Source organism: Somniosus microcephalus, chromosome 21 (genome assembly GCF_052327205.1).
Source record: "Somniosus microcephalus isolate GS21.2 chromosome 21, FLI_Smic_1.0, whole genome shotgun sequence".
NCBI lineage: Eukaryota > Metazoa > Chordata > Chondrichthyes > Squaliformes > Somniosidae > Somniosus > Somniosus microcephalus.
Window position 1 is genome coordinate 11790789 of NC_141007.1, and position 12578 is coordinate 11803366.

Genomic DNA, 12578 nt, shown 5'->3' on the forward strand with positions numbered 1-12578 from the left:
TCGTCTCCATTTTTAATCCGAAGAAGGGCGTTCCGATGATGACTGCGCAACGACTACAAAGATGGTCACTCTTTCTAGGGGCGCACCACTATGAGATTGAATATAAGAGCACGAAACAGCATGGAAATGCTGATGGGCTATCACGCCTGCCACTGCCTACTGCGGAGGAAGCACCAGCAGTGGATCCTGTCGAAATATTTCATTCGACTATAGTTGAATACCTACTGGTAACTAATGCTCGTATAGAAAAGGAGACCCGAAATGACCCGACACTGTCTTGGGTATATGATTTGACGGTGAAGGGATGGCCAGCACATGGCGACTCACTGTTGCCAGCATTCTCGACAAGAAGAGAACAGCTGTCAGTGTGCCGGGGGACCTTGATGCGTGGATCCCAAGTGGTAATTCCACCCAAGTTAAGGGATAGAGTGCTCAATGAGCTTCATGAGGGTCATCTGGGAGGGGTAAAAATGAAAAGCCTTGCCAGGGCTTATGTGTGGTGGCCGGGAATCGATAAACAAATCGAGGACCTGGCCAAGAGCTGCTCAGGATGCCAGAAAGTCCAAAATGCACCCCCACCTGCCCCTCTACACCCATGGGAGTGGCCCTCATCTTCATGGCAACGGGTGCATATTGATTTTGCTGGTCCATTCATGGACTCAATGTTTTTAATAGCCGTGGATGCGCACTCGAAATGACCTGAGGTCATCAAAATGTCCTCCACCACCATGGAGAAAACTATTGCAGTCCTACGGACCATTTTTGCCAGGAACGGCTTGCCAGAACAGATTTGCTCCGATAACGGACCACAGTTTGTGTCCGAAGAGTTCCGAAGGTTTATGCAGAAGAATGGGGTAAGGCATTACATATCCGCCCCGTATCATCCAGCCACAAATGGATTGGCTGAGAGGTTCGTACAAACCTTTAAGGCGGCAATAAAGGCTATGTACAATGACAACATTCCGCTGCAGCATAAGGTGGACAATTTCCTGTTCGCCTACCAGAATGCGACACATGCAGTCACCAACCAGGCCCCGGCCATGATGTTCTTTAACCGAAGGTTAAGATCTCGCCTGGATTTGCTCAGACCAAACGTACGAAGAGATGTTGAGAGTAAGCAATTCCAGCACATCCATGAGAAGCCAACAAGGAGCTTCAATGTAGGGCAACCAGTCTTGGCCGCAACTACCGAACAGAAAAATGGCAGCCAGGAACGATATGCACACAGCAGGGCCCACTAATGTACACAGTGGATGTTGGGGAGAACATCGTGAGACGCTATGCTGACCAGATCCTAGAGTCACAGGAACAAGTCAACCCCATGCCTCGCCCATACGTACCTGGTGAGGAACCCGACGTACAGGTCGCATCTACCCCAGAAACAGTAGCATCGGAAGCTGATGACCCAACCGACGACAGGGTGCCAGAATCGCCTCCGCACCAAGAGCGAGACACTCGGGAAAGGCGCTATCCAGAAAGGATCAGAAAGCCTCCCCAAAGACTGAATATATAAAGGGACTATTTTCAGCTAACGTTGTATGTTAAAAGTGTTAATTGTAATTAGTTTGATATTTAATTGTTAAATGAGTGTTATGGTACTGTTAATCTAAAAGGGGAGGAATTGTAATGTATGTACCTTTAAGGGGGGAACTACTTTTTACAGCTCATGTATACTGTAGTACCGGCAGTGACCACACCTGTATATAGCACTGAGTAGTAATCTGTACAGTTCAGTTCCAGAGTAAGCCACGTTGAGTAAACACCTGTTGTACCGTTCTCCTGCAGTCTTGTCTCTTACTACTGACAGACACAACACCATCGGCCCTCTCAGGTAGATGTAAAAGATCCCAGGGCACGATTTTGAAAAGAAGCAGGGGAGCTGTCCCAGTGTCCTGGCCAATATTTATCCCTCAACCAACATCACTGAACCAGGTTCTGACGAAAAGTCATCAACCTGAAACGTTGACTCGGTTTCTCTTTCCACGGATGCTGCCCTGGCCTGCTGAGTTTTTCCAGTGTTTTCTGTTATTTCGGATTTCCAGCATCTGCAGTATTTTGCTATCAGATTATCTCATTGCTGTTTGTGGGAGCTTGCTGTGTGCAAATTGGCTGCCGTGTTTAATACATTACAACAGTGACCACACTCCAAAAGTACTTCATTGGCTGTAAAGTGCTCTGGGACATCATGAAAGGCGCTATATAAATGCAAGCTTTTTATTACACACAAACACATTTCTGCCGTTTTCCACCATTTATTGAAGATCATTTCAGCTGACAGCCTATAATCACTGTGTAAAACCGCGCGTTAACCAAACACCAACTTTCCAACGCATACAGTCGCTTAGGACACACATCCACACCCTTCATACTTTCCATTGGCCAGTTTTTTATAAACGGAAGCACACCAGTAAACTAACTATTTATTGCATAGAATAATCTTTAAACTAGCCCGCCCCCCTTTACAGAGTAGGAACAGAAATTTGTTCAGTTAGATTTGATACTCAAAAAAATTTGCATACCAGTTATCACATACACAAAAAGGTTTATTTTGCCAACTTTCTCCACCCATCCAAATGTGCCTGCTCGGGAACAGATCCACAGACAATGGCTGCTGTCTGCTATCTTGCCCTAGGGCCCAGTGCTTCCTGTCCATTCACTTTCATCAACAGAAACACAGACTGGCAAGCACTGAAGAGGAGAACCCTGACTATTTGACCACATAATGCATCACAGCCGAGCCTGATCATATTCCCATCTTACAGACCCACAAGCCCTATCGACCCTATCAAATCCTTTAATCTTCTTAAACACCTTGATCAGATCACCCCTTAATCTTCTATACTCAAGTCAATACAAGCCTAGTCTCTGCAACCTGTCCTCATAATTTACCCCTTTTAGCCCCAGTATCATTCTGGTGAATTTGTGCTGCACCCCCTCCAAGGCCAGTATATCCTTCCCGAGGTGCGGGGCCCAGAACTGAATGCAGTGCTCCAGATGGGGCCTGACCAGAGCTTCACATAATTTCCACCCCTTTATATGCCAGTGTTACAGTACTGGTGGGTACAGATCTGTCACTGTATAACACTGGGGTACAGTACTGGTGGGTACAGATCTGTCACTGTATAACACTGGGCTTTAGTACTGGTGGGTACAGAGCTGTCACTGTATAACACTGGGGTATAGTACTGGTGGGTACAGATCTGTCACTGTATAACACTGGTACAGTACTGGTGGGTACAGGTCTGTCACTGTATAACACTGGGGTACAGCACTGGTGGGTATAGGTCTGTCACTGTATAACACTGGGGTACAGCACTGGTGGGTACAGGTCTGTCACTGTATAACACTGGGGTACAGTACTGGTGGGTACAGGTAGGGGTGGCAGTAATTTGAGGATAGGTTAAGAGCATCACATGTCGTTGGTACAAATACACTAAATAATCCTGGTAATAACAGTGCAACTGGGAATAGTGCAAATCAGCTTCCTGGCCACCATTCTGAGGTAGAGAAAGAGAACAGAGTCTCAGCCCTGGGGAGTGACTTCATTTCTGACTCCAATAATGTGCTCCACTGGATGCAAGAAACAATTCCGATAACTTGGAACCACCTTTCTGCTTCTCCATTAGAATCTGGGGAACTCCCCTTTAAGGGGAGAATACTGTCAAGTGAACAGGGACGACTCCATTGTATTTAGAAATGTCTACAGATGCCCCTCAGTCCCGCCCTTCTATCTGACAGTATTTACACTCGCTGCAAGGCGATGGGTCCTCCAAGGCAGCCAACCCTTGGTTGTTGATGTCCGGTGGTGAATTCGAGGAGGCTCCATCTTCCCAACGGGAAATTTAGGCAATCTCCACAGCATAAATCGGATCAGGCGAGGTAACTGTGCGACAAGGTCACGTGACCAGCTGGCCACCCCCGTTATTCTGTCACACAAACCACTCAGTGTGTCGGAACCCTGCAGCTGAAAGATCAGAAGGACAAGGTTTCAATCAAGTGTGTGCAGGGTTCACAGAGATTTACATAGAGGCTTACGTGGTGAGTTAACCTCCAACTTTCACAAACTTACAGATAACCACTTCTGTGCAGTTCACAAGCCAGTGACATTTAGAGTTTAAAAGCTGAGGGAAGTTAAGAAGTACTTAAAAGTTTTATCAAAAGTCTCTTTGCTGGGAGACAGTTTCACAGAATCAACTCAATTGCTTTTCCATCCTTCACGTATGACCCTGGGCAGTATCAATGGGAGGAGGAGCACGTCATAGAATCAGAGAATGACACAGCACAGAAGAGGCCATTCGGCCAATCGTGCCTGTGGCGGCTCTTTGGTAGAGCTGTCCATTTAATCCCACTCCCCCGTTCTTTCCCCGTAGCCCTGTAAATTTTTCCCCTTCAAGTATTTATCCAGTTCCCTTTTGAAAGTTACTATTGAATCTGCTTTCACTGCCCTTTAAGGCAGTGCATTCCAGATCACAACAACTCACTGTTAAAAAAATGTGTCCTCATAGCACCTCTGCTTTTTTTGCCAATCACCTTAAATCCGTCTCCTCTGGTTACCGACCCTTCTGCCACTGGAAACAGTTGCTCCTTATTTACTCTATCAAAACCCTTCATGATTTTGAACACCTCTATCAAATCTCCCCTTAAGCTTTTCTGCTCTAAGGAGAACCACCCCAGTTTCTCGTCTCTCCACGTAACTGAAGTCTCTCATCTTTGGTACCATTCTAGTAAATCTCTTCTACACCCTCGCCAAGCCCTTGACATCCTTCCTGAACACAATACTCCAGCTGAGGCCTAACCAGTGTTTTATAAAGGTTTAGTATCACTTCCTTGCTTTTGTACTCTATTCCTCTATTGATAAAGCCCAGGATCCCGTATGCTTTTCTAACAGCCTTCTCAACTTGTCCTGTCACCTTTAAAGATTTGTGTACAGACACCCCCAGGTCTCTCTGTTCCTGCACCCTCTTTAAAATTGTATATTTTAATTCATATTGCCTCTCCTCATTCTTCCTACCAAAATGCATCACTTCACACTTCTCTGCATTAAATTTCATCTGCCCATTTTACCAGTCTATGTCCTCCTGAAGTCTGTTACTATCCTCCTAATTGTGTACTACATTTCAGAGTTTTGTATCATCTGCAAACTTTGAAATTATGACCTGTATACCCAAGTCCAGGTCATTAATGTATATCAAAAGGAGCAGTGGTCCTAATACCGACCCATGGGGAACACCACTGCACGCTTCCCTCCAGTCTGAAAAACAACCGTTCACCACTACTCTGCATTCTGTCCTTTAGCCAATTTTGTATCCAAGCTGCCACTGTCCCTTTAATCCCATGGGCTTTAATTTTGCTAATAAGTCTATTATGTGGTACTTTGTCAAACACCTTTTGAAAGTCCATATACACATCAACCCTCTCCGTTACTTCATTTAAAAACTCGATCAAGTTGGTCAAACACGATTTGCCTTTAACAAATCCATGCTGACTTTTATTTATTAGCCCCATACTTTTCCAAATGTCAATTAATTTTGTTCCAGACTATTGTCTCTAAAAATGTCCCCACCACTGCTGTTAGGCTGACTGGCCTGTAGTTGCCGGGTTTATCCCTCTCCTCTTTTGTAAACAGGTGTAACATTTGCAGTCCTCTGGCATCACCCCCATATCCAAGAAGGATTGGAAGGCTGTGGCCAGAGCCTCTGCAATTTCCACCCTAGCTTCCCTCAGTACCCAAGGCTGCATCCCATCTGGACCGGGTGACTTTTCTACTTTGAGGACTGCCAGCCTTTTAAGTACCTTCTTGATTTATTTTTATCCTATCCAATATCACTACTGCCTCCTCCTTTACTGCTACATTGGCAACATCCTCCTCTCTAATGAAGACAGATGCAAAGTCCTCATTTAGTACCTCAGCCACGCCCTCTGCCTCCACAAGAAGATAGTTTTGGTCGCTAATTGCCCCACCCTTTGACTATCTTTTTACTATTTATGTGTTCATAAAAGATTTTTGGATTCCCTTTTATGGTAGCCGTTAATCTATTCTCATACTCTCTCTTTGCCCCTCTTATTCTCTTTTCTAGATCTCCTCCGTATTTTCTATATTCAGCTTGGTTCTGTACTGTAATATTAAGCTTACATAGCACAGAAACAGCTCATTCGGCCCAACAGGTCCATGCTGGTGTTTATGCTCCACACCAGCCCCCTCCCACCCTTCTTCATCTAACCCCATCAACATATCCTTCTACAGGAAACTCTCGTTTAACCGGCACCTAAATAACCGGAAATCTCTGTTAACCGGCAAAATTCAGGAGTAGGTTCAGGTAAGTTTTACTTCATATTAGTGGCAGTTCCTGGATCTGTGGCTGTGTAACTGGGGTTTGTGCACTTGTTGCTAAGCAACAGGGACGCTTGGTCTGTGGCCGGAGTTCCTGCACATGTTGCTAAGCAACAGGGAAGCCTGGATTTGTTGCTGTGTACGGAACTCTCGTACCTTTTAACTATACCTCTCTGTAATCCGGACTTTTTGATAAACCGGCACCACGCCGGTCCCGTTGGTGCTGGATAATAGAGTTTCCTGTATTCCTTTCTCCCTCAAGTGTTTATCTAGCTTCACCTTAAATGTATCTATGCGAGTCGCCTCAACTACTCCTTACGGTAGCGAGCGCCACATTCTCACCACTCTCAGAGTAAAGAAACTTCTCCTGAATTCCCTATTGGATTTATTAGTAACTATCTTATATTATTGGCCCCTAGTTCTGGTGTCCCCCGCAAGTGGAAATATCTTCTCTACGTCTATCCTATTGAACCCTTTGATAATCTTAAAGATCTCGATCAGGTCACCCCTCAGTCTTCTCGTTTCTAGGGAAGAGACCCCAGCCTCCTCAATCTTTCCTGATATGTGTAACGTCTCAGTTCTGGTATCATTCTAGTAAATCTTTTTTCTACCTTCTCCAGTGCCTCTATATCCTTTTTATAATGTATTATAAGGTATTATGTAACGAGAAAGGATTAATTAGCAATCTTGTTGTACGAGGCCCCTTGGGTCGGAGCGATCATAATATGATTGAATTCTTCATTAAGATGGGGAATGAAGTAGTTGACTCAGAGACTAGGGTCCTCAATTTAAATAAAGGAAACTACGATGGCCCGAGGAGCGAGTTGGGTAGGATTGATTGGGGAATGGCACTCAAAGGGTTGACGGTGGATAGGCAATGGCAAGCATTCAAAGACCGAATGGATGAGCTACAGAATTTGTTCATCCCAGTTTGGCATAAAAATAAAACAAAAAAGGTGACTCAACCGTGGCTAACAAAGGAAATTAGGGGTAGCATAAGATCCAAGGAGACAACATATAAATTGGCCAGAAAAAGCAATAATCCTGAGGATTGGGAGCAGTTTAGGATTCAACAAAGGAGGACAAAGGGATTAATTAAGAAAGGGAAAATAGAATATGAGAGTAAGCTCGCAGGGAACATAAAAACTGACTGTAAAAGCTTTTACAGATATGTGAAGAGAAAAAGATTGGTGAAGTCAAGCGTAGGTCCCTTGCAGTCAGAATCAGGGGAATTTATAATGGGAAACAAAGAAATGGCAGACCAACTAAATTCATACTTTGGTTCTGTCTTCACAAAGGAGGACACAAATAACCTCCCAGAGATGCCGGGGAACATAGGGCCTGATGAAAGGGTGGAACTGAAAGAAATCAGTATTTGTAGGGAAATGGTGTTAGGAAAATTGATGGGACTGAAGGGCGATAAATCCCCAGGGCCTGATAATCTACATCCCAGGGTACTTAAGGAAGTGGCCCTAGAAATAGTAGATGCATTGCTGGTCATCTTCCAGAACTCGATAGACTCTGGAACAGTACCCATGGATTGGAGGGTAGCTAATGTTACCACACTATTCAAAAAAGGTGGTAGAGAAAAAGCGGGGAATTATAGACCGGTAAGCCTGACATCGGTAGTGGGGAAAATGCTAGAATCTATTATAAAAGATGTAATAGCAGAGCACTTGGTAAGCAGTGACAGGATCGGACAAAGTCAACATGGATTTATAAAAGGTAAATCGTGCTTGACTAATCTACTGGAATTTTTTGAGGATGTAACTGGTAAAATAGATAGGGGAGAACCAGTGGATGTGGTGTATTTGGACTTTCAGAAGGCTTTCGATAAGGTCCCGCATAAGAGATTAGTGTGCAAAATTAAGGCACATGGGATTGGGGGCAAGGTATTGACTTGGATAGAGAACTGGTTGGCGGACAGAAAGCAGAGAGTTGGAATAAACGGGTCGTTTTCCGAGTGGCAGGCAGTGACTAGTGGGGTACCGCAAGGATCGGTCCTTGGACCCCAGCTGTTCACAATATATATTAATGATCTAGACGAGGGAATTGGATGTAATATCTCCAAATTTGCAGACGACACAAAGCTGGGTGGGAGGGTAAGCTGTGAGGAGGATGTCGAGAAACTCCAGTACGATTTGGACAGATTGGGTGATTGGGCAGAAACATGGCAAATGCACTATAATGTGGATAAATGTGAGGTTATCCACTTTGGTGGCAAAAACAGGAAGGCAGATTATTATTTGAATGGCAATAGATTGGGAGAAGGGGAAGTGCAAAGAGACCTGGGTGTTATTGTGCACCAGTCGCTGAAGGTAAGCATGCAGGTGCAGCAGGCGGTTAAGAAGGCAAATGGTATGTTGGCCTTCGTAGCAAGAGGGTTCGAGTACAGGAACAAGGATGTCTTGCTACAGTTGTACAGGGCCTTGGTGAGACCGCACCTTGAGTATTGTGTGCAGTTTTGGTCGCCTTACCTGAGGAAGGACGTTCTTGCCATGGAAGGAGTGCAGCGAAGATTCACCAGGCTGATACCTGGGATGGCAGGAATGACGTATGAGGAGAGATTGTGTCGATTGGGCTTATACTCACTGGAGTTTAGAAGATTGAGAGGGGATCTCATCGAAACCTATAAAATTCTGTCAGGCCTGGACAGACCAGATGCAGGAAGGATGTTTATGATGGCCGTGGAGTCCAGAACCAGGGGTCATAGTCTAAGGATAAGGGGTATGCCGTTTAGGACTGAAATGAGGAGGAATTTCTTCACCCAGAGAGTGGTGAACCTGTGGAATTCTCTGCCACAGAGGGCGGTGGAGGCCAGTTCATTAAATATATTCAAAAAGGAGTTGGATATATTTCTTAAGTCTAAAGGGATCAAGGGATATGGGGAGAAGGCAGGGACAGGGTACTGAATTTGGATGATCAGCCATGATCTCATTGAATGGTGGAGCAGGCTCGAAGGGCCGAATGGCCTACTCCTGCTCCTATCTTCTATGTTTTCTATGTTCTATAATATGGAGACCAGAACTGTTCACAGTACTCCAAGTGTGGTCTAACCAAGGTTCTATACAAGTTTAACATAACTCCTCTGCTTTTAATTTCTATCCTTCTAGAAATGAACCCCAGTGCTTTGTTCGCTTTTTTAATGGCCGTATTAACCTCGCTACTTTTAGTGATTTGTGTATCTGTACCCCCAGATCCCTCTGCTCCTCTATCCCATTGAGACACTTATTTTCCAAGGAGTATGTGGCCTCCTTAGTCTTCCTACCAAAATGTACCACCTCACACTTAACTATATTGAAGTTCATTTGCCAATTACACACCCATTCTGCAAGTTTATTAATGTCATCCTGTATTTTATCACAGTCCTCCTCTGTATTTACTATGTCCCCCAATTTGGTGTCATTCGCAAGTTTTGAAACTGTACTTTCAATTCCCGAGTCCAAATCGTTTATGTAAATAGCAAACAACAGCACCAATCCCTGTGGAACACCACCGCCCACCTTTTGCCAGTCCGAGTAGCTATCTTTACCTCCGTTTTGTGTTTTGTAGCCAGCTTGCTATCCATTCTGCCACTTGTCCCCTGACTCCACATGTTCTGATCTGAGTCATTAGTCTACTTTGCAGAGCCTTATAGAAGGCCTTTTGCAAATCCAAATATATTACATCTATTGCATTACCCTCATCTTTCTCTTACTTCAAAGAATTCAATAAGGTTGGTCAAACACGACCTTCCCTTTTGAAATCCGTGCTGACTATTCTTTATTATATTTGCAGTTTTGAGATGTTTTTGTATTACATCTTTGAGTAAGGAGTCCACCATCTTTCCTTCCATGAACGTTAAGCTAATTGGTCTATAGTTCCCTGGACTTGTTCTATCACCCTTTTTAAAGATAGGAATCACATTAGCTGTCTGCCAGTCCTCTGGCACTATTCCCTTTCCAAATTATTTTTTATATACATGTAATAGTGCCTCTGCTATCTCTTCCCTAACTTCTTTTAATATGCGCGAATGCAATCCATCCGGACCAGGGGTTTTATCCTCTCTAAGTTTGATTAGTTTATCAATTATCAACCCCCCCCAACCCTTTCTATCTTAAATGTCTTTATATATTTTTTGATCTCTTCTTCTAATGTCATGTCAACCATGTTGGTCTACCTGGTAAATACGAAGACAAAGTAATTATTCAATATTTCTGCCATTTCGCTGTCATTATCTGAGTTTATCGTGTGTATCCCTTAGTGGCCCTATCCCGATCCTGGTTTTTCTTTTGTTGTTTATGTGTCTGTAGAATACTTTACTATTTCTTTTAATATTCCTTGATAAAAATACTTAACTGGAGGAGGGCTCAAATGATCATAAGCCTCCTTTTTCTGTCTCATTTTAGCCTCTATATCTTTAGTCATCCAGGGAGCGCTAGCTTTGGATGCCCTTCCTTTCCCCCTCATGGGAATGTGTCTGCTCTGTACCCGAACCATCTCCTCTTTGAAGGCCTCCCATTGCTCATTTACTGTTTTGCCCACCAATGTTTGATTCCAATCCACCTGGGCCCAGATCCCTTTACAACTCGCTGAAGTTAGCCCTCCTCCAGTTAAGTATTTTTATGCTCGATTGTACCTTGTCCTTTTCCCTAACTACTCTAAACCTGATGATGATATTATGATCACTGCTTCCCAAATGATCTCCCACTGAAACATGCTCCACTTGCCCCATTTCATTCCCCAGAACTAGATCCAGCACGGCTTCCTTCCTCGTTGGGCTGGAAACACACTGATCAAGAAAATTGTCTTGTACACATTTCAGGAATTCCTCCCCCTCTTTGCCCTTTACACTGTTACTATCCCAGTCTATATGAGGATAATTGAAGTCCCCCATTATCACTACTCTGTAGCTTTTGGATCTTTCTGTAATTTGCCTGCAAATTTGTTCCTCTATCTCCTTTTCACTATTTGGTGGCCTATAGTATAGATCCAATGGTGTAATAGCTCCTCTCTTGTTCCTTAATTCTAACCAAATAGATTCTGTCTTTAGCCCCTCTCCAGTGCTATAATGGTTTCTTTGATCGATACTGCCACCTCCCACCCCTACTTTTTTTCTTCTCTATCTTTCCTGAATACCATGTAGCCAGGCATATTAAGTTCCCAATCCTCCCCTTCTCTGAGCCAGGTCTCTGTTATTGCCCATATGGCAACTTGTGCCTTCAGCTAACCAACCTTGTTGACCACATTATGTGCATTCATGCACACGCACTCCAAACCCATCTTAGACTGCCTCGCATTTGCCCCGTCTGATCACTCCTATTTCTGAACTATTCTTTACTCTCGTGCTATTTGTCTCTCCCAGTCTGCTGAGCACCTCGTTTCTCCCCTCTAATGTTTCATCCTGGCACCCATTCCCCAGCCAAATTAGTTTAAACCCTCCCGCACAGTACTAGTTAACCTTCCTGTGAGGACATTGGTGCCAGCTCTGTTGAGGTGCAACCTGTTCAGCTTGTACAGGTCCCTCCTGCCCCAGAACTGGTCCCAAAGCCCCAGGAATCTGAAGTTCTCTTTACTGTACTATTTATTCAGACACACGTTACCCTATCTTATTCTACTATTCCTATACTCACTAACGCATGCCACTGGGAGTAATCCAGAGATTACTACCTTTGAGGTCCTGAATCTCTGACTGCAGGACCTCAACCCTTTTCCTTCCTATGTCATTGATGCCCACATGGACCACAACTTCTGACTGTTACCCTTCCTGCCGGAGAATGTTCTGCACCCTCTCAGTCGCTCATACATAAGAACATAAGAAATAGGAGCAGGAGTAGGCCAATCGGCCCCTCGAGCCTGCTCCGCCATTCAATAAGATCATGGCTGATCTGATCCTAACTGCCAATCCACTATCACAGAACCATCTCCTGCACACGAAATAGGAGCAGGATCAGGCTACACGGCCCCTGGGCCCGCTCCGCTACCCACAGGGCCATGACCGATCCGAACCTAAACTCATGTCCAAATTCCTGCCCGCTCCCCATAACCCTTAATTCCCTTTACTTCTAGGAAACTGTCTATTTCTGTTTTAAATTTATGTAATGATGTAGCTTCTACAGTTTTTTGGGGCAGCATATTCCATGGACCTACCACCCTCTGAGTGAAGTAGTTCCTCCTCATCTCAGTTTTGAAAGAGCAGCCCCTTATTCTAAGACTATGCCCCCTAGTTCTAGTTTCACCCATCATCGGGAACATCTTCCCTGCATCC

At 44.5% G+C, this 12578-nt stretch overlaps 1 protein-coding gene across 2 annotated transcripts in view; it reads right to left on the minus strand.

Moving 5' to 3' along the window:
• Nucleotides 1-2522: 2522 nt before the first annotated feature.
• The window catches only part of LOC147102602 (uncharacterized), a 115668-nt gene continuing 105612 nt past the window's right edge, over nucleotides 2523-12578 (minus strand). For both annotated transcript variants that reach the window (XM_085963256.1, XM_085963257.1), the window contains one exon: nucleotides 2523-3964. In XM_085963256.1, coding sequence (XP_085819382.1) covers nucleotides 3930-3964 — 35 coding nt within the window. In that variant the 3' untranslated portion in view covers nucleotides 2523-3929. The remainder of the gene's footprint in view (nucleotides 3965-12578) is intronic.